General features: G+C 39.7%; 1 protein-coding gene across 2 annotated transcripts; it reads right to left on the reverse strand.

The window, feature by feature from the left end:
* Positions 1–1,239: 1,239 nt before the first annotated feature.
* TARS1 (threonyl-tRNA synthetase 1) lies at positions 1,240–22,798 on the reverse strand. 2 transcript variants are annotated; one of them, XM_004017065.6, is made up of 19 exons: positions 22,642–22,798; positions 18,566–18,646; positions 16,593–16,783; positions 14,553–14,676; positions 13,036–13,157; positions 11,920–12,037; positions 11,605–11,669; positions 11,438–11,516; positions 10,537–10,683; positions 9,887–9,985; positions 8,506–8,672; positions 7,207–7,369; positions 6,974–7,111; positions 6,535–6,612; positions 6,320–6,420; positions 6,124–6,228; positions 3,983–4,055; positions 2,230–2,344; positions 1,240–1,780 (listed from the first exon to the last, which is right to left on the reverse strand). In XM_004017065.6, the coding sequence occupies exons 1-19, from the start codon at positions 22,696–22,698 to the stop codon at positions 1,632–1,634; spliced, it is 2,172 nt and encodes a 723-aa protein (XP_004017114.1). In that variant the 5' UTR covers positions 22,699–22,798; the 3' UTR covers positions 1,240–1,631. The 2 variants fall into 2 exon arrangements, with proteins under 2 accessions (XP_004017114.1, XP_060256532.1); XM_060400549.1 differs by having other exon boundaries at positions 1,240–2,344.
* Positions 22,799–23,147: the final 349 nt, after the last annotated feature.

The following is a 23,147-nucleotide window of genomic DNA, read 5'->3' on the forward strand; positions in this document are numbered from 1 at the left end:
GTATCTATGCAACATCCTTCTTATATCTAGATATAGAGATCTTTATAGATTCAAAAAATTAAGATCATGGCATCCAGTCCCATCACTTCATGGCAAATAGATGGGGAAACAGTGGCTGACTTTATTTTGGGGGGCTTCAAAATCACTGCAGATTATGACTGTAGCCATGAAATTAAAAGACGCTTACTCCTTGGAAGGAAAGTTTTTAATATTCTAGACAGAATATTAAAAAGCAGAGACATTACTTTGACAACAAAGGTCCATCTAGTCAAGGCTATGGTTTTTCCAGTAGTCATGTATGGAAGTGAGAGTTGGACTATAAAGAGAGCTCAGCACAGAATAATTGATGCTTTTGAACTGTGGTGTTGGAGAAGACTCTTAAGAGTCCCTTGTATTGCAAGGAGATCCAACCAGTCCATCCTAAAGGAGATCAGTTCTGGGTGTTCACTGGAAGGACTGACGTTGAAGCTGAAACTCCAATACTTTGGCCACCTGATGCGAAGAGCTGACTCATTTGAAAAGACCCTGATGCTGGGAAAGATTGAGGGCAGAAGGATAAGGGGATGACAGCAGACAAGATGGCTGGATGGCATCACTGACTCCATGGACATGAGTTTGGGTAAATTCCGGAAGTTGGTGATATACGGAGAGGCCTAGTGCGCTGTGGTTCACAGGGTCACAAAGAGTCGGTCACTACTGAGTGACTGAACTGGAAACTGAAATAGATATCTATATCCATGACTCACTCTTCTTAAAAATTTGTGCAAAAAAAAAAATGGGCTTCCCTGGTGGCTCAGACGGTAAAGCGTCTGCCTGCAATGTGAGAGACCTGGGTTCAATTCCTGGGTTGGGAAGATCCCCTGGAGAAGGAAATGGCAATCCACTCCAGCACTCTTGCCTGGAAAATCCCATAGACAGAGGAGCGTGATAGGCTACAGTCCATTAGGTCGCAAAGAGTCGGACACAACTGAGGGACTTCACTTTCACTCTAAAATAGCTTCATGGTTGGTTTTGAAAGGTTTGTGTCCCCCAAACAGCTACAAGTGACATTCCTACAAGATGCCATCCTACAACTGAGCGGCAGGCCCCTGGTTTATAGTGCAGTTTGAGAACAGCATACACTATGGACTAGAGCTCTCCACCCAACTTACATCATCTGTGTTATAAAACATGAAAGATAAATATTGGATCATGTGATTTGTCCCAGGTAGGTGTGTATAGACATGAAGGACAGAGTGGTTGAAACTTACATGAACAGAAGTTTTTATTTTTATATGATAATCCAATTCTAATCTTTTCCACTGACCAAATCTGAAAAAAACTTACATTTTAGCTGTATTATGTTTACAAAAACATTCTTCCACATTACATTAGCACATTCCTCATGCTTTTATTCCAGTGTTCAGAAATTGAATGAATAAAATCATGTTACTGTGTCACTTTTAATTACCTTCTTCAAATACGTATAGTCTAAAGTCTAAATTAAAAAAAAATTGATCTGCAGTAATCTCCAAAGGCTCTGCCAAATTATTCTAAGGTTAGTATAAGCTGATATTTTCCATCATACAAAGATCATGGTAGGCGAGCGTGTTCACCCTTTTCTACTGAGCCAAGCTGGGCGCAGTCCCTCCTTAAAATTCTTCTTCTGCCTGTTTGCTGCGGGAACGCTTGAGCTGCTGGAGCCGCTCAATGGTTTCAGAGATCGTACGCTCTCCGTGCACCTTATTGTCTCTGGTACGGATATTGACAGTGCCGCCGGTTTTCTCTTTTTCACCAACAACTAAACCAAAACCCACAAAACTTTTGTTAGGTGAAAATTTTCCTACTGAATATTCAAACAGAAATCCACCCTGTAGCTTCTGATTCATTAAAATGTACAGGTGACCAAATCTACTCATGAAAAAACAAAACCCAACCCACCATTCTGCAATGACTAGAACTGCTGTGCTTATTACCAAGTCACTTAATCCAGCCAACTTAATAAAAATTCACCAGACAAAAAGTAGGAGGTGAAGGGGAGAAGACTTTTAGACAAACCTTTCAAGATTACTTGAAGCTTTCAAGTTTCCAAACCAAAATGTTCCTTTGTTGTATCAACAGAACAAACATACAGTTTGAGATGAGGACTGGAAAGACTACTGATGATCACAATTCCCTTAAGCCTCCATCTCCAAGTTTCAAGGTTTCCTAAGGTTTGGCAGGCTGTCTTTGGTAAGTCTCCTTTCTTACCTAGGATGAAGTTATATTGTGCTAACTGTGCATTCCTGATCTTCTTGTTTAATGTACAGCCTGGATCCAGATCAATGTCCACCATGAATTTAGCATCATGGAATTGTTGCTGTACCTAAACACAGAGAATTCTTCAGATCTCAAGGAGAATTATATTTTGATCTTAAATAATTGTATTTAGCATACAATTTGGACAATTATACAAACATTAAAAAGGGATGTTAACAAATATACTGAAGCATATATTATCGTGATGTGGAACTACAAAACGATATATTGTTTGAGAGATAAACTGTGAATTAAATACACCAGGTTAAATTTTCCATCCATCTGACAACCAATTACCACTCAATAAGACAGAATGATCTGAACGGGTCATTTTTATTTCACTAATAGGTTGTTACGCTTTAGTGATCATTAACCAATGAACCTCCTGGGATTTTATACATATGCAAATTTCAGAAAGGTTCTTACTTAGTTTATTACAGTGCCAAGATAAGACTACACTCTCAACTGTAACCTATTTTAAAGTATAAAGCACCAGTGCTTTTTTTCTTAACACGAGCCCTGTGCACATGTTAGTTGAGTTATTCTGCCACTGGGTAAGAAGCCTGGTAAACTGCAGGCTATTTAACATCTCTGGTCTCTAGTCACTAAGGATTAATAGCAGTGCCCTCCCCCCACAACTCAGTATCATCAAAAATCCACCCCCTACATAATTTGAAATGCCACTCCATCCCCACGTGGAGAAAGTCAGTGTTACAGCTGAAAAGTGAGTTAACTAAAACTGACCTTTTTTCTACCGTGAGCTTTCATAATGCATATATAATAAAGTAAAATCCATTAACCATGGAAAGCATAACTGATTAAAACTACTGTGTGAGGTGATAGGAATACAGTGTATCTTGAATAATCTGCTTATCAGTTGGGTTTTTTAAATGTTTCTTTATTAAAAGGCAGTTGAGACTCAAGTGCAATTTATTCTGATCTGAACACAGGCTGGGTTTTTTTTTTTTGGTCGTACAGTGCGGTCTGTGATCTTAGTGCCCCAACCAGGGAATGAACCTGTGCTCCCTTCAATGGAAGCGTGGAGGCTTAACCACTGGACTGCCAGGGAAGTCCAGCATGGTGGTTTTGATGTTACAATGTTATTCATTGATATATAGATTTTTGTCTAGCCAATTTATTACTTTCAGCTTGCAGTTATGAAACAATGCTTTCTATTAATAACTCAACTTTTCATAATTTGAGATTCCTTAGCATGGAATTGTTGCTGTATAACAGAACAGACTGTTCTACTCTTTAAGGTGTGAGGTATGAATGGATATTCGTACATCTGTTAGTAAGGTGGCTTTTTGGTAGGGAAGGCAAAGATTGCTCTGTCATACCATCAACTTGAAAAAAAGTTTCAAATTAAAGAAATGTGCATTAGAAACAAACCAAAATTACTCTGAGTCAAAGAGCAGTTTACATTACATTATACGTTTGAATTTACATGTCACACAATTTGCTAATATTAAAAACTAAAACATCAAGTGTGTGTAAAACTTTCCAAATTAAGTCTACTCACCACAGAACCACATAAAAAAACATTAAAGAGGTAATATGATCTATTAGGCTTACCAAGGACTGAAAATGTAAACACTTCTCTCTATCACAGCAGCTTGACTTACAAAGCATAGATATAATTTACGAGATCTGAAAAGCTGAACAATAGCTATTAAATTTCAAGAAAGTCATACTTAAGGATTACCTTTTGGGCATATTCATCACATGTTGGTCCCACTGGAACTACCATTACCTGACGAGGAGACAGCCAGAAGGGCCTTTACAAGAAATAAGAAAATATGTAATGTGAATTTGGGAACGTTCTTCAACAAGGATAGCACATTTCTTAGTCTACTATTCAGCACCTTTTCCTGAAACATGCAAGGACCACTTCCAAAACCCTGGCTCTTTTTCCAATGTCCAATAAGGACTGAAGGGCGATTCAGGAGCAGAAAAAAGGGAAAATCTGTAACTAAGACTTGTCTTGCTAAGCAGAGAGAGCAAAGCAAATAGAGAGCTGGGACCATGCCCCATAATTCAACATAGCAGCTAACAGAAAACACCATGCACCTGGTGCTGGAGGGCTTAACACACTGACAAAGCAAAGCACTTAATGATTCAAGTTATTTTACCCCAAAGGTTTTTTTATTCAAGTGTTATTGTATTACTCATTCTTCATGTAGGGACAGAGACTGTGCCTTCAGTTTATTCAAGATCCATTTTGCAGGACTCAACAAATAGAAACTGTTAGTAACTGGTGATGGTACTTGGTAAAAGTGAGTGTGTTTTCACTGCTTATAAAAAGGTGAGCCCATCTGCAGTTCTCCTTTCAGGGATTTCAGGTACCCAATCCCCACCTGCTGCAGACTCAAGCCAGTGCTGCTCCTGGTCCCGCCTCTATTTTCAAGTTATCTTGCTACAATTAAGGGAGTAATTGCTACAGTTAGGCTGGAGTAAGCCCCAAATTGCTTCCCTCTTGGCTCAGGTGGGAAAGAATCCACCTGCAATGCGGGAGGATTCGATCCCTGGGTTGGGAAGATCCTAGAGAAGGGAAAGGCTACACACTCCAGTATTCTGGCCTGGAGAATTCCATGGACTGTATAGTCCTGCTGCTGCTGCTGCTGCTAAGTCGCTTCAGTCGTGTCCGACTCTGTGCGACCCCATAGACAGCAGCCCACCAGGCTCCCCCACCCCTGGGATTCCCCAGGCAAGAATACTGGAGTGGGTTGCCATTTCCTTCTCCAATGCATGAAAGTGAAAAGTCAAAGTGAAGTCGCTCAGTCATATCCGACTCTTCACGACCCCATGGACTACAGCCTACCAGGCTCCTCCATCCATGGGATTTTCTAGGCAAGAGTACTGGAGTGGGGTGACATTGCCTTCTGCACTGTATAGTCCATGGGCTCGCAAAGAGTCAGACACAACTGAGTGACTTTCATTTTCACCTTCAAGCACCAAATTAGGCTGAATTTGGTGAGCACCAAATTCCACCCCAATTGTGGGCTCTTCCCCACCTACTACAGGTTTGGTAAAGCATCAGCTGAGGATCTCCCTATTCTCGAGATTGTGCAAAGAATACTGCCCATATTTGTTTTGATTTTGTGAAATATAACTGAAAAGAAATTAGCTTATTTCATTTATACATATGACATCCCTGACCTAAAATGTCTGAACTAATCAAATTACAAATGAAACTGAAGTGACTGCAATGTAATGATGCAGGCTGTACAAAATGGGTGTTTCATAACCATTTCCTCTTTTCAACTGCCTTCCCCAAATGGGGCCCAGACAAAGGTGCTAAGAAAATAAAATGCAAGTAATGTGCTTATTATCTTGCCAGCAGAAACAAACATTTCTAGAAATGAGACACAAAAATGTTAATTGGACTCTGTACTTTCAATCCAAAAAAAAAAAAAAAAAAAAACCAAAAACTTAGCTTCTAAAGGGTCCAAAATGCTTATTTATTATGATCAGCAACACTGAACAAGGTACTGCTGAAAGCCTACTTTTGTTTACTCAAAAAATAAAGTTTTATAAGTTCCCAAAGTTACTTAGAAAGCAATCAAAACAATAAGCTTCTTACTGATTAATAACTCCTAATTAGAAAGCATTTATATAACGTTCGAACCAATCAACTGCTAAAAATAATTACAAACATTCTTCTAGCTAAAAAATTTGGGTTTAGACTGTGATTCCTTACTTTTTAGTAAACACTTGTCATTAATTAGAAGTCAACAACTAGAATCATTCTCCCTTTCCATCACAGAACTACATTGGACAGCAGACATTTCTGACAGTTAATTTACAGTCTGGACAAAAACACAAGAAAATAATGACAGACATTACCATTTTCCCCCATAGTTTTCAGTGAGGATAGCAATCATTCTTTCCACTGACCCCAAGATGGCTCTATGGATAATAACTGGCTTTTTCTTATCATCACCATCATGGCTAGAAAGAAAAAAAAAATTGTTTTATTTTGTATATATGTTCCTTTATGTCCTTATGGAAGAACATTCAGAGCAGACACTTAGAAACTCACCTTACAAAAGTAAGATTAAATCTAATGGGCAACTGAAAATCCAACTGTATTGTTGCACACTGGTGGTACCGCCCAATAGCGTCTTTAATCTGGATGTCAATCTAAGATGCAAAGATTGGGTTCTATTAGGGGTGAATTTTTAAAAACTTTAAAGTAATCTCTTCTTCACCCGAACAGAAAAGACATATTACTCTCAATTAGACTTTGGTACTGACCTTTGGACCATAGAAAGCTCCATCTCCAGGATTTAATTCCCACTTTTCACCAAACTCATTCAGACTGTTTTCAAGTTGCTAAGGATAAAACAAAATGATTTAAATTTTTGTTCAAATGCAACTTCTTCCATCCTAATTTGAGACTAAAAATATTATAACTACTTTATGGGTTACTATTCTTTGCTTTACAATTTTGTCCACCTAGACATACTCATACACAAACCCCTTTAAAGGTTACAGCTTTATGACTAAAAAAAACACACTCAACCATGTCTAAAATACAAAGTCGCAGAGGAAAAAACTGGCTTACACAAGCCTAGAAACCATTTCCAATTTTCTTTCGCTTTTATCCATTTAAAGAAGCTTGGCTTTCTCACATTATGGCGCAAGCCAATTTCACTCAAGTTAATACTGAAGCGCACTGAAAACCACCACTTACTTTCTCAGCTTGATCCCATACTTCAACATCTCCAAGGAATTTTTCTGGGCGAGTAGACAGGTTCAGTTTAAAAGAAAATCCAAATATGCTATATACTGTACGCAGAAAATCCAAACAACCTTTTATTTCATCCTCAATCTTAAAAAAAAAAGGGAGGTGGGGGGACAGTGGTAATTTAATTTTCCTCAATTTTCTTGACATGTCTCAAAGTGTTTCACCCCAGAGTCTCATACCTGCTCGATGGCACAGAATATATGAGCATCATCTTGCTGGAACCTTCGGACCCGAGTAAGTCCTGTGAGTGCTCCTGACAGCTCATTCCTATGAAGCACCCCAAAATCAGCAACTCTCAGAGGCAACTCTCGCCAGGATCTTGGCCGATGATCAAACATGAGGCTAAAGAAGAGAGCAAAGTAAAATCCACTGACATTTAATTTCTCAAGAACACAACTGCTTCTCTGATACTGCTAGGAAAGGCTGCCAAATACTGGATCTAGCTGTTCACACATCAAAAGTCTGGGCTTTTCTAAGCACTTGCATGAATAAAGCAGCAAATAAATTATAATACAACTATCCATGACCAAGCCAGAATAAACAATGTATTTCCATTAAGTCTGAAGTCCTATCCTTGTGCTCTTTGAGGATGGCCTTTAAGGCTCATATTGTAAAGAAAATCTTAGCTATAGAAACAGTGGAAATGAAAGTCTGTACTTAAGCTGTTATCCTATGCAAGTCACTTCAATCGTGTCCAACTCTTTGCTACCCTATGGACCGTAGCCCACCAGCCTCTTCTGTCTGTGGGACAGGCAAGAATACTGGAGTGGGTTGCCATTCTCTTCTCCAGGAGATCTTCCCAATCTGGGGATTGAACCCATGTCTCTTAACGTCTACATGCATTGGCAGACGGGAGATTTACCACTAGCGCCTCCTGTACTTTCTTACTGCTCCCCAAAGTGCTTTAGTTCCCGGTTAGTCTGAAAGTGCTTCCGAAACTCTGAAGAACTTGGGAAGACTAAGAATAAACTTGAGCTTGGTTCTCTGACTTACAAGCCAGGGCCAACGTGGAGACTCGTCTGTTTCACGCCCTCTGCCCTCCGGGCCTGGTTGCTGGGACCAGTGCTAGGAGCTACGTCTTGGCCACCTGCAGCCAGCCACAGCTCTCCCTGGTTTGCCCTACGCTGCTCCTCACCTAGCTTCCAAGGATACAAAGTGAGCTGCCTATAGGCAAGGAGGATTTTCCAAGGATGTCGATTCATCAGCAGGAGGTTATGATGCATGTATCTTAAAAAAAATAAATAAACAAAAGTCTCCCCTGTTCTGTATCCTGTCTGTTCTCGGATGCTGCCCCAGTGCCACTCTTGAGTGTCTACAGATCTGAGGGTCTAGCTGGGCACAGACGACGTTACACCATTGCATTTATGATGTATTTAAATACTCTTCTGATTACCTCTTTTTTTTTTTTTTTAGCATACTTTCAAAGGGGGAAAAACAATCTAGAAAATCTCTGAGAGAAACTCAAAACTGCTGAATACCAGTGTCCCGGGCAGTTCATGGGTTTCAGAGCAAACAGCTCCTTCTCCACTTCAAAGGAGAACATGTTCTCGCTGTAGTGCTGCCAGTGGCCCGAGGTCACCCAGAGCCGGCTGTTATAGATGTTCGGGGTGACCACCTCCTGGAACCCTCGTTTCCTGTATTCACTCTGTTAGGAAACAGACACAACACACGTGTAGCGAATACATGCTTACACATCAGGTGCAAGGAACGATTTCACGAGCCATTTTGCACTATCTAGTGAAGTTCAAGGTGCACATCTTAAAATCTCGACGCTCCGCTGGGAGGTATTCACAAAGAGGAAGCCCCTGCACATGGACAAGAGGAGGGTACTCCAGCACCACGGGCCACTCGGGGGAAAGGGAGACGACGTCAGCGTGCCCAGCAAGGACATGGGCACACTGTGGAAGTTATACGATGGGTTAATACTGAACAGGTGAAAATGAACTGGATGTGTACTTATCCGAAATGAAAATCACAGGGCAGACTAATACACATCAAGACTTCATGCGTGTAACTTTGAAGCATACAAACACATAATTTAGATACATATTTATACGGGAGATGTAAAAACAACAGGCACAAAAAGGATCCATCCAAGCTAACTTTAAAATAGTATATAGTTTCTTCGAGGAAAGGAAGGAAGTAGATCAGAAAGGAGTCTCAAAAGAGAGTTTCTCCCCGCTTACCATGTATGTATTACTCAGCTGTTAGTTGCTAAGCAGTGTGTGACTCTATGGACTACAGCCCGCCAGGCTGCTCTGTCCATGGGATTTCCTAAGCAAGAATACTGGCGTAGGTTGCCCTTTCCTTCTCCAGAGGATCTTTCTGACCTAGAGGTCAAACCCATGTCTTCTGCATTGACAGGAGGATTCTTTACCACTGAGCCACCAGGGAAGCCCATGTATTACTCTACCTCAATAAAAAATCTGAAGCAAATATACCCTATTTGGATATGTCTTAATTAGGAGATGAGTACAGAGATACTGGTTGTGTTATTCTCTATAAATGTACGGTTGTCACAGTTTACAAAGAAAAAAGTAATATAAAGATTAACTTGTTTTTCAAAGAAAATACAAATGAACAGTCAGAAAGCCACAGATCTCCCACATAAGGGGTTACAGGCCCCATTTCAAGCTCACCAGCTTGTCTCATGCACATATACCCAACTATATGGACTAGATCATGTATTAGGAGGAAAGAATTTTTTATACATTTTATGAGACCTAATACATCCATTTTCATTTATTCTTTAAAATCTTTCTTCTCAAACACAAGGTTATCTTTCCCTCTGGCAGACCTTATCTAATAAAATCAACTTATATCTTAAATCTATAGAAGAAAAGGATGAATATGGCTTACCCTGATGAATTCAATAAGTGTGTTATAAATGTAGGCTCCCTTGGGCAGGAAGAAGCAACTCCCAGGGCTGAGTTCATGGAAGAAGTAGAGTTCTTGGTCCTGGGTATACAAAAGCAAAAGGGAGTTTATACGTATACATATGGATCATGCCCGGCACAGTGAACACACTTATAGAAATGAGTATTTTTTACAGAACTTAACTTCCAGTTTAGAAAACGTTTAGGAGTAGAGGAATAAAGAAAAGGACACCACAGAATCCACTACTGATGCTCTGTGTCATCTTGGGCAACAAGCAGATAAACGTTTCTGGGACTTAAGTTTCCATGTCTTTCAAGTAAGTCAGCGAGAGCAGAGAATTTCAAAAGCATCTCCCAGCTCTACGAAATGCTGCTGTACTTCTTTTACAGAAAAGTGTAGGCCATCAAAATGTGTTCTCAATAAAAGAAGTAGTTAAAATGAATTTCTGCACGGTACTGAACACACTCTAGAAAGACAATGTGGACAATGAGTAAGTAATTTACAGCTTTTCCAGGACAGTACAGTAAGTCCTTGAAAACTATAGCACCTCCTCAGAATTAAACTCCCATTACCTGATACAATTATATTTCAAATGAAAATCTGGTCTACACACATTATTCTTTTAAACACACCCTTCCAATTTTCCTATGATCTCGGTTTTTAGCCTCCTCTTGGAACTTCTCCCATTCTTTCAGCATCTTAGGATCTGGAAACGAAATGCCATAAATTCTCTGTAGAGTCTCCATATCCGACTTGCCTTCCCAGTAGGTGGAGGAATTCTGAAAAAAGGGAATTACCATGAGATAACGTTCAAATTCTTCATATCTCATGTAAGAGTTACATGTTATTTCTCACAGTTACATTATGAGTCAAATTCATATTTAGCCCTTATTTCACGAAAAACGGCATAAAAAGCCAACATGTACTATATAAGCATCTCCCAGTTGCTGAGGTCTGTCTAGAGTGGTTGTACTCATTCCACAGGACAAAGCTAGTTATTTAATCCTATCAAAATTGCCCAGTTCTCAATACCCACTGACATCACAACTCCACAAACAAAACTGACTTTAGAGGCACCTTTCTTTCACGAGAAGATTGAGCAAAAATGGAAAATCAACCAACCAACAACAACAAAAATCTTATTGGCATGATTAGTTTGGTTAAAAAAAGAACAACTTGGATAATTACCACCTTAGACATAACAAAAGGCAAAAGCATGCAACCTACAGAGAGTCGGTCTCAAAGCCTGACTGTGTGATTTTGTAAGTTCCCCAAAAATCCACCACCATGTGCTCTGGTGATGGGTGGTGAGTCTCAGTCGCTGCTTGAGAGAATTTCCATTAAAAAAAAAAAAAAACAAACAGCTAGTGACACACAGTGCCCACAGACAGCAGACAGCACAAGAAAAAAATCCACCCTTACATATGCAAGAGAAACATGGCTGAAACGAGAAATGAATGCAAGTTTAAATAAACATTACATCTTTAGTAGACAAGTAGGTCTATATAGAGCCTCCAAAGTTATATCGCTTACTTTGTGTATTTTCAAAGTCTTGATTTTGCCAGTGTGTCTGACATGAGGACCCCGGCAGAGATCTATCAAGGGGCCACACCTGAAGATTGAAAAAAAAAAAGGAATTTTAACAAAGACTTAAAATGATATATACAATAGCAGTATTTAATGAAACTTGATAGTCTTACCTATAGACTGTGGTAGTTGGAGTATTCACTTTTTCATTCAAAATCCTGCATTTGAACTTGTTGTACTGAAAATAGAAAAAATTATTTTAAAAAATAACCACTCTTTAAGTTTTACTTCTAAATACTGTAGCTAAAATACAATTTGAAGTATGTCTAAGCATTGTATGACTATAAATGTTATACATGTTTTAAAAACATTTGTTAAATTTTTCTAAAGAACATGATAGGCATCAACTTAGTACGCTAAGCCCAATGTACTTTAAGTAACGTTAACGAGTGAAACAGAAGTGGAGGCCATGTTACAGTTCAATTTACCTTAAACATTTCCAGTAAAGTTTCCTTCTTAACTTCTAATCTTTCAAAAGCTTGCTTTTCTTTAATGATTTTCTTACATAAAGTCTCCAAAGAAGAGAAATCATTGCTGGACACACCCCTGAAGAATAAAATAGAATTAATCTCTTTCTATCCCATTCTACTCACACCACAGCTTGGGGGAACATGTCTTTAGAATACCTCAAAGGTTTTAATATAGAAGAGTAGACCCCGGCACCATATATTAAGAATTTTAGACCCTTGCATCATATATTAAGAATTTTAAACTAGACATTTTTTTATAAACTATTTTTATATTTTCAGTGACTTTAAGCTTGCTCTTCATGAAGACCATTCCCACATGTCCCACTAGGAAAGGAGAGGTTCAACCTTCATTTCCTTTCCCCGACATACAGTTTAGGTCTATGATCTAAATCACCTTCATTGATCTAGAACAGAGCTCTCAAGAAAGTCTTTACTACTTCAAGAGTTACTAAAACACTTCAAGTTTTCTTAGCAGGAATACTGGGTAACTGTGAAGCAATAAGCTTTATATCATTTCTCCTTTAACTGTTAACTGTGAAGCAATAAGCTTTATATCATTTATCCTTTAACTGTAACTGTGAAGCAATAAGCTTTATATCATTTATCCTTTAACTGTAACTGTGAAGCAATAAGCTTTATATCATTTCTCCTTTAACTGTAACTGCCTACTCCAGTACTCTCGCCGGGAAAGTCCCATGGACAGAGGAGCCTGGTAGGCTGCAGTCCATGGGGTCACTGGGAGTTGGACACGACTGAGTGACTTCACTTTGACTTTTCGCTTTTATGCACTGGAGAAGGAAAAGGCAACCCACTCCAGTGTTCTTCCCTGGAGAATCCCCGGGATGGAGAAGCCCGGTGGGCTGCCGTCTATGGGGTTTCGCAGAGTCGGACACGACTGGAGCAACTTAGCAGCAGCAGCAGCGAAGCAATAAACTTTATATCCTTTCTTCTTTAACTATAACTGTGAAGCAATAAGCTTTATATCATTTTTCCTTATTGACAAATCTTTAAAAACAAAGTATGAACCCACAGTAATTCAGATTTTATTTTTCTTTATCCAGTTATACAACTTACCCTTCTTCAAGGTACATGTCATAATAGAATCCATTTTCTATCGGTGGTCCATAACACAAACATCCACCATAGACTCTTTCCATGGCTTCACCCATTATGTGAGCACTTGAGTGCCAATACACCTGAAAATTCAAAGAAAAATAAGGTGGTCTGAGTCTGGGAGTACAAGTTGTAAATTAATTGTTTGTTTTGAAAGATACATAAAGTTTAGTATAGAGTAAATTTAAGACAAGAAGACCTAAATTTATAAATCTACAGATTACAATGTGATTCTATTCAGAGCCAAAAAGATTTAGAAGGATTCTAATTACTAAATTGTATTTGTATCTTAGAAATTATCTGTTTGAACGAATTAAAATACAAATTAGCATCATTAATTAAATGGGATGGATTTTGTTCCCTGAAAACAACAGGTACCCACAACATGACTGTCTTATTAACTGCAATGGCCCAGGGTCTTTTGAGTCAATCCCACGGGCTATGCTCTGGCCTTTACTTGGCTGTGGAACATCACTTACGAGTTATACCTGATTTTTTTCTTATTGTGTTTAGTTGCTCAGTCTTTGGAGACAGGGGCCGGGGTCCCCCACGCCTGGCAAGAAGCACACAGCAGGGAGGGAAACCTTGGCAAAGAGGATTACCGTGCAATCACTGTTGGTGGCAGCCACTTTCTGATCCACCCAGGACCCATGGACTATAGCTCACCAGGCTCCTCTGTCCATGGGGATTATCCAGGCAAGAATATTGGAGTGGGTTGCCATGCCCTCCTCTCTAGGGAATGTTCCTGACTCAGGGATCCAACCCAGGTCTCCCACGTTGCAGGTGGATTTTTTACCATCTGAGCTACCATGGAAGCCTTTTTTTCTTATTGGCCCCAAACAACACACAACTAGATACTATAATACAATTTAAAACCAAGAAAAAACATATGGACCTTGAAATAAAAATAAAAAGTAATAATTTAAATTCTCATAAAAAACTTAAGGACTCCAGAGTACATTTAGAAACCATTGATTCATTTAAGCAAAATCACTGTCACGAAAACAAAATATTTTATTTTTCCTTATACAGTATTCCACCCTGGAGAAATAAGGGGAAAACTCTGCTGTCAAATGCAGACTGATTTTTATAGTGCTTTCAGTATTTTAAAGTAAGAAAGATATGAAAATCAATTGTCCAAAAGGAACAGAAATTTGAATCATTTTCAAATTTAATTAATAGAGACATCTTGATTAAGTGTTGACTAATAGTGTAGAAAACAATTTTTACTAGCTTAATCAATTTCTAATAAAATTCTGAGCACTTTTCCTTCACTGAAGTATATTGAGTAAGAATAAATTTGAATTAAGTGCACTTCTGCACTTCTTAATTTTATAAAACAAGCACTTTCATTCTGTTTCCTACATGAAAGACAAAATCAAGACTTCAAATATGACGATGAGACATCAACCAACGTTAGCCACCTGCTGGCTTAAATAATAAGCTGGAACAGACTATGAATCTGAATAAAAACTTACTGCTTGAGCTTCCTCATCCTCAAACTTGAGCAGCTCCAAGGTGCAATCTTCCTCCAGAGGACGGTCTAGGTCCCAGACGGCTTTATTCACCTTAGCAATGACAGTGTTGTCGGCCAGGCCTTGACTTAAAATATATACACACAAGTGTAAAAACACAAGACTCTATAAAAAAGAATCTTCTGCAGCACAACAGTTGATGTGAGAACCAAAATAAGCAAACATTATATACAGGCATATCTCGTCTTTTATTACACCCTGTGGATATATATATACACACACATATATATATATTTTTGTGGTAACCCTGTATCAAGTGTGTCAGCACAGAACAAGAAGTTATTCTGGACTTTTGTAAAAATGTCATAAAACACTCTCACTTTCATATCACTAATTTAATTCTAGGCCTAGAGTTCACCAGTGTCTTACATGATTCAACTTAGAATTTTGATGTTTCCCCCAAAATATTTTCCGACTAGTTAGCCGCAATGGAAGCATCAATTTAAAAAAAGCAGAAAATTATTTTCCAATTGGCCACTTGATAAAGTACAACATAATCTGAAGAATGTTGTAGTATGTAGAGAATGAGTTCCTGGACTGACAGGAGCCTGGATTTTAACAGACACAGCTACAATCTCACTGCACAACAATGGAGAAATCTCTTAACCAACCAACCTGTAAAATTCTCTCTCAAATGAAAGGCTGAACTGATACTTTAAAAAGTCTGTCCATATATCTAGTTATATATGACCTTACATGGAAACTTGCTTAATATTCTTACCACCTTTGGAGTAAGGTAGACGTACTTTAGGTTTGTCAAATTAATAGCAACATTCCCTTTGAAAGAAGGCCCGGGCATACTGAGCACATGGCTCATGGGCCTAACCGCTCCTGCTCCCATAGTAGGCTTGTCAAGAACCAGCTGTGTGTGATGGCTCCCAAATCTGTGCACTTGTTATTGTATCTCTTAGGTTCAACAATATGATAGTGATGATAATCATTTTTGACAATTCACATGATGATTTCAGTGGTTTCAGCTCAATACGTAATCATTATAAGTAAACAGAAACAGGTAAATAATACAACAAGGGAATGACAGTTTCTGTGAAAACCAAGGTGAATGTTTGGGAAGGCTTGATACAGGCAAGTCACTTAAAAAATTTTCAAGTCAGGTGTGGATGAAACAACTACATAAAAATCTGGAAGGATTTTGCACTCAGATGGCTTTTCAAGCGTGTTAATATAAAAGTTAATTAGCACTCCACCCACCCCCAACCTTGGCATTATAGTCGTATTAGTCATTTTTTTAATGACCATAGTTTGCCAATACCTGGTAGAAAATATACGTATCAATTTATGCCTTTCCAACTTCATCATTTTTTGATAAACTTATCAGCTAATCATCCCTATCATATCAGATTAAGAAAGCATTTACTTTATTACAAAGTATGTATGCATCTAATTCTCACTTACCTGAAATAACTTTAACACAGCCCAACAAAAGTTTTAACATTAGATTTACAAAAATAATATAGTTTTTCATGTGTCATGTTAGTTTTTTAACTTTCCCATTTGAGATGAGCTACTTTCATTTTTAATTATAAAACTGAGAATTTTGGTCAAAATAGATGAAGCAGTCTCTACTTGCTTATGTGACATTTTATGATCAAAGTAGAAGAAATATATGAGGATATGCAATCCACTCCAGTATTCTTGCCTGGAGAATCCCATGGACAGAGGAGCCTGGCGAGCTACAGTCCATATGGTCGCACAGAATCGGACACTACTGAAGCGACTTAGCATGCATGCATGAAGAAGAAATACATAATCTTTCGTAAAATAAGACCAAAGTCTTCAAGATATTCACTTTGAATCTTGACTACAACGCTCTAAACTGTTTTTATTTTTTAAAAAACCCAAATAAAATAAATTAAACAATACAAGCACTGAACAGGAACATACTGTTATGAGGATGAAATTTGGCAAGATTAAAAAAAAGTTTAGTTACAAACAACAAATGGTCAAGACAGATATAGCTCATACCTAATTCCACAAGCAATTTGATATGGTGTAGTTTTCCAGGATTCTGCGTCTACCTGTTTACCATCAGGCAGGGTGACTTTAATGGGCTTACTATCTTTTTCTGCCTTTTCTGCCAGAATGGAATCATGTTCTGCTTTTAGTTTGTTGTATAGCTCAAGACGTGTGTTAATATATTCGGGCCAAGGATTCAACTGAAAGACAACAAATAGACAGTCAGTAAATACTTGCATTCCTTTTCATATAGAAAAGCAAAAGAAATAATAATAAAAAGATTTATCTTATGTGAAGTAGTGCTTTATTTTTTTCCCTCTTACAAAATTTCCTTCTCATTTCAATCTTATTTTTTTCTTGGCTTTTAATTTTTTTTTTTTTTTTTAATGGAAGAGTCTTGATCTCTTTAGAACTCCCTCCTACCACACTCTCTCCCTTTCTTTAGTCATTCAGGTGCTCTTAGGGGGCTTTTCATTAAATCATTACAGAGGTCCATAATCCTTGATAGGGAAGCACCAATAAATTAACTGAAAGCTCAGAGCCCATCATTCTATTAATACAATCCTGCTCACATGACTGGGCCCCACCTACTCAGAAGCATCAGTATGCTCCTACCCACCAACATAACCCTCTGCATCTTTTGGCCGTTTATCTCCACATCTGTTTGGCACTTCCTTATCAGAAGCACTTGGTGTTAAACTTAACTTATTCACCACTCATGGAGCAGATACTCTCTGTACCTAGCCCTGAAGAGGAGAATAAGACCTACCGCTGCCCTCAGAAGCGGAACCAGACAAATACATAAATGATGGGAGTATGGAGGAGGAGGAAAGGTCTTGGATACCTCACTGTACACTTTTTTTTCCAGACAGATCACTTAACATACATATTCAATCACATCATACACACAATTCTTGATTCATTAAAGTCCTCGAATTATATCCCTTCTTTCCTATTTCCAGGCTAATTCTCAAACTTTAACAGAACAGCATGTACTACTCTTATAGTATAACAAAGAAATTAGGGAACATATGCATTTTCTTACAAATTCTGAAATTCAGTCAACAATTCCCCCCACACTTACAGTGGGATACAATGGACAAAACATAACAGAAATGGTTATGCAGGGCTCTAAGCAACACTTAGTGGTGCTTGATCACTACAAACTTACCTTTCAGTAAGTGGAAGTGCTCTAAGTTTAGCAATGCAACATTTATAAAAAGAGCTCTTAAGTCAGTTTACTGTGCTATAGGATACTTCTTAAGAGCCTATTCCTTTGTTCTTCTGTCTTTTGGTCGTTTTCTAAAGAGTCTCTAATAAAACAGTTGTAATGACAAAAGCAAAAAGTGAAGCCTGGTTCATAGCAGTTCAACTTCAAAAACAAAGCAAGAAGACAAGTCTCACTGCCTCCTGCAGCACCCAGGAGCTAGGTGGATTCTGGGATGACTCCTGGGAGGCCAGTTCCTTCCAGCGTCTGCCTGGTGAACTGAAAGCGTTTTCACTACACTTGTGAGGCCTCCAGGAGATTTGCCCTGGCTTAAAACCAGTCCCCAGTGGCAGGTCCAGGTGGACACAGTGTGAATGGGATGAAGGAATGGGGCTTTCTTTGGTTTCCCTTGTACTCAGTATAAGCTCAAACACCAAAGTCTCTCAATGTCTCATTGAATAAAATGGTCAGAGGGCTAGCACCCAATCTGGCAACTGAGTAATTATCACAGTCCTCTTTTTAGCAATGTTTGTTCTGTTTTTCATATCTAATCCCACAGATTATCTTACAATCATACTTCAGCTGTTTTTCTTTTTCAATAACAAGTAACCGCCAGTCTTTCTTTCCCTCTTAGACTTTCCTGGCTCTTCTCCCTGCTTTTCCATCTTGTGCTATCTTAAAATCCCATGAAAACCAAAAGACTCTCACACAGGACGAGTCTAAGACAGCTCCCTGCCCCGTCAATCTCTGATGAGAGTGCCCTGAAAACATTTACCTCTGCTCGACCCCCATCCCCTGATCCTTCTTTATTCTTCTTCTTGCTTCCTTCCTTTTGTTTCTCTTCACCAGCACCTACCTAAAGAAGCAAAAAAGACATGAAGGCTCTTTATTTTAATCTAATTTGACAGCCATCCAAGCTGCCCCTAGGAAAGTTTTGAGGATGTTATTTTAGCATCTGTTTTTTTAAAAAGCAGAAATCTGATTTTGAAAGAGGAGGAAATTTCACCACTGTCAAAGAGAAGTTCAGTTCAGTTCAGTTCAGTCACTCAGTCGTGTCCGACTCTCTGCAACCCCATGAATCGCAGCACACCAGGCCTCCCTGTCCATCACCAACTCCTATCACTCAAACTCATGTCCATCGAGTTGGTGATGCCATCCAGCCATCTAATCCTCTGTTGTCCCCTTCTCCTCCTGCCCCCAATCCCTCCCAGCAACAGGGTCCTTTCCAATGAATCAACTCTTCGCATGAGGTGGCCAAAGTACTAGAGTTTCAGCTTTAGCATCAGTCCTTCCAATGAGCACCCAGGACTGATCTTCTTTAGGATGGACTGGCTGGACTTCCTTGCAGTCCAAGGGACCCTCAAGAGTTTTCTCCAACACCACAGTTCAAAAGCATCAATTCTTCGGTGCTTAGCTTTCTTCACAGTCCAACTCTCACATCCATACATGACCACTGGAAAAACCATAGCCTTGACTAGATGGACCTTTGTTGGCAAAGTAATGTCTCTGCTTTTAAATATGCTATCTAGGTTGGTCATGACTTTTCTTTCAAGGAGTACACGTCTTTTAATTTCATGGCTGCAGTCACCATCTGCAGTGATTTTGGAAGCCCCCAAAATAAAGTCTGACACTGTTTCCACTGTTTCCCCATCTATTTGCCATGAAGTGATGGGACCAGCTGCCATGATCTTAGTTTCCTGAAGTTGAGCTTTAAGCCAACTTTTCACCTTCTTCTTTCACTTTTATCAAGAGGCTTTTAGTTCCTCTTCAGTTTCTGCCGTAAGGGTGGTGTCCTCTGTGGACTTCTTAGAATTCAGTTCAATGCCAGGAAGTCACAAGAAAGTTTTAAAGTAGTAAGTCTTGTGCAAGAAGACACCAACGGCAAGAACTAGTCTTAAGCAATGGTTCTCACCCAGAAGCAGTGCCCTGTTCAGTGAACATTTGGCGATGTCTGGAAACCTTTTTGCTTGTCACAACTGGGGAGTACAATTGGCATAGACTGGGTAGAGGTCAAGGATAGTGCTAAGCATCCAACAAGGCACAGGACAGCTTCCCACCACAAAGAATTATCCAGTCTGTAGTGTCAAGAGCACTGAGGTTGAGAAATACCGAACCACATTAAGGGATACTACAGAGAATGGCTATCCACTCTAGTGTTATTGCCTGGAGAGTCCCATGGACAGAGGAGCCTGGTGGGCTATACAATCCATGTTACTGTAAAGAGTTGGACATGACTAGCAACTAACAGTTGGACACAACTGAGCGACTTCACTTTCATTTTTCACTTTCATGCATTGGAGAAGGAAATGGCAAACCACTCCCGTGTTCTTGCCTAAAGAATCCCAGGGACGCGGGAGCCTGGTGGGCTGCTATCTATGGGGTCGCATAGAGTCGGACACGACTGAAGCGACTTAACAGCAGCAGCTAACAGTACTACACTAGTACAAAGAGTATCATCGTAGAAATAAATGACTTACCTCCCTCAGAGAGAAACATCCTCAGGCCAATTTCACCACATAAAAGTTTTACCATCTACAGAGTTCCTCCACAATCACCTTGGATTCTCACAGAAATACTGTGAGATGGCTATCATTATTCCCATTTTATACATGGTTAAATTAGAAAAAGTTAGATAATTTTTCTAGGTTCGGAAAACCTGTAAGTGGTAGGAAGGAAAGACACCCACCCAGAAGCTGACCGTGGTCAACTCTAAGGGAGGAAGTGATCTCCAGCAGTGAAGGCGTGTTAGGGCAGAACTGGGGGTGGGGGCGGGGCACAATACTTTAGTTTTGTAAATGTTTTTGACCTTTGAACTTTTTAAAAACAGTTCAAGATATATTCCGATACCATAAAATGCACCCACATAAAAAAATGCATAATTCAATGGTTTTTCAGTGTATTTATAGTTGCCCAACTATCACCACAATCAATTTCATTATCCCCAAAGGCAATCCTGTACACATTAGCAGTTATTCCCTCCTCCCTGATCTCCCCAGCACTTGGCAACAACTAATATTTCTGTTTCTATAGCCATGGAATACAAATGGAATCATACAATAAAGTTATTTGTGCCTGGCTTCTTTAAGCCAGTATACGATTTCAAGATCATCCACATTACATGTATCAGTACTGCGCTCCTTTTTACTATCAAATAACATTTCATTATTTTTCCATTTATCACTTGTGGACATTTTGATTGTTCTTTTCAATTTCATAAAACTTAGGACTTGCATCACTTAAAACACAAAACAAATTGTAAAAATATTACTCCAAATTTCCTTCTGAGCTAACACTTCCCCTACTCTGGGATTCAGGACTTAATGAACTTTTAAGGTTCATCTACGGACGACAATTGAACAATGAATACACCTTAAGACCATTCTAGTCAAGTAAAGTACTGACAGGATTCTAAGATTACCTGCATGCCTTCACTATATGATTAATATTATATTAATTATAATATGATAGTGAATATTATGTAATATATATTATATATAATATAATATATACTACATATAAGTAATATATAATAATAGAATATAATAGTGAACATTAATATTATTAATAACTAGCCAAGTATTCAGGTAAAAAGACGGATACAAAATTAATTGCAGGTCTATCTGAAAATTCAAAATGGAAAGAGAAGGAAACAATTCTGTTTTTCGGATTAAATGTTTTTGGTCACATGGATACTGCTAAATGAAATCAGCAATGATAAAGGAGAGAACTAACATCAAGTTTTTTCTGTATTCTAAAACACCTCTCCATTTGACAAATGAGGCTAGTGGCTCAAAAACAGTAAGTAACTTTCTATTTGCATACAGCTAGTAAACAGGATTTCCCTTGTGGCTGAGAGGGTAAAGAAACCGTTCGCAATGCGGAAGCCCTGGGTTCGATCTCTGGGTTGGGAAGATCCCCTAGAGGAGGGCAAGGCAACCCATTCCAGTATTCTTGCCTGGAGAAATCCATGGACAGAGGAACCTAGTGGGCTACAGTCCATAGGGTCGCAAAAAGTCGGACACGACTGAGCGAGCGACTAAGCACAGCACAGTGAACAGGAGAGCCACGATACTAAAATGGGTCTCTCTGGAACCCTGAGGTCCACTTCACCTTTCCTGTAACAACTGGAAACGTGACGGGGCAGCCGTTCTTTATTTCCAACGAAAACAGATCAAAGATGGGCAAGTGTACATACTATATATTTACGTAAAAGCGATCTGAACTTTCAACCCAAAAGTTGGCCCACTGAACAGGATTGGGAAGATGTTCCCAAGCAGAGTATGCCACTAAAGCGAAAAGTTCAGATGATGAGAAAAGTTCAAATGATGAACGTTTGTCAATGTGATAAGGCAAGCCTCCAGCATCGGGCAGGGGGGTGTGTAACTTCTCTAGAGTTTGCCAGGTGGGGTGGTCTCCACCGTTTATTATACACTTGGGCAGATATCGGTGACTTGGTTTTCCCTTTCTTAAACTGGGTCTTTTACCCGTACGTGGTTTCACAATTAAATGAGGCTCCGCAACATTCTTCCCGACTACAGGGAGCCAAAGACGCTAGTCTAGAAGCCCAAAGCTCTAGATTCTAATTCTGTCTCGGCTTCTAATTAGTTGTGTGGCTCTGAGCAAGACACTCAGCGTCCTCATCTAAAAAAATAGGATGGACCCAGAGATGATCTGCAAGGCCCTGCCCTGCTTTATGAATCTGCGATTCCTCTCTAAAGGGGACCCTGACTTGTCCGGGAGTTCTATCGCGACCCCCGCCCCAGGGTTCCTCCACCCCTCCCTCTCCCCACGTTGGGCAACACGGATACAAGAGCGCCAGCACTGCCTCCGCGCTCCACTCAGCCCACTCACCGGATTCTCCTCGTCTCCCATTTTCGCTGAAGGGCTACTGGCCTGCTCCTCGGACATCCACAAACCACCAAGAAAAAACTAAATCCCAGATCGACAGCCAGGAGGAAAGGACAGCCGTCCCCAAGCAGAAACGGTCAGTGGCGCCTGGGAGCACTGCGCTTGCGCCACGTGGTCCACAGCTGATGCAATCGGAAAGCGCCCAAACTCCGCCTCCTAACCTGATGGGAGAGCAGGCAGCTAATCGACAACGCGGAATGGAGGGCCCCCTTCTAGGAAATCAGGCCGCGGCTGGGCGGGAGAGGAAACTGCGGATAGGAAACTACAGATCCTGCACTCACTCCTGGCGGGTCATCTCCGGCGCCCAGAAGTCCGCAATGCGCGTGCGCCTTCTTCCGGGCTGACTCCACCTATTACTCCAGGACCCTTTCGGCCGCCGTAGAGAGCAAGACGCGCTAAGTTTGAGCTTCCGGGAAATTTCGGGTTGCCTGTTCCTGGCCCGCGATCAG

The sequence above is a fragment of the Ovis aries genome, chromosome 16 (genome assembly GCF_016772045.2).
Source record: "Ovis aries strain OAR_USU_Benz2616 breed Rambouillet chromosome 16, ARS-UI_Ramb_v3.0, whole genome shotgun sequence".
NCBI lineage: Eukaryota > Metazoa > Chordata > Mammalia > Artiodactyla > Bovidae > Ovis > Ovis aries.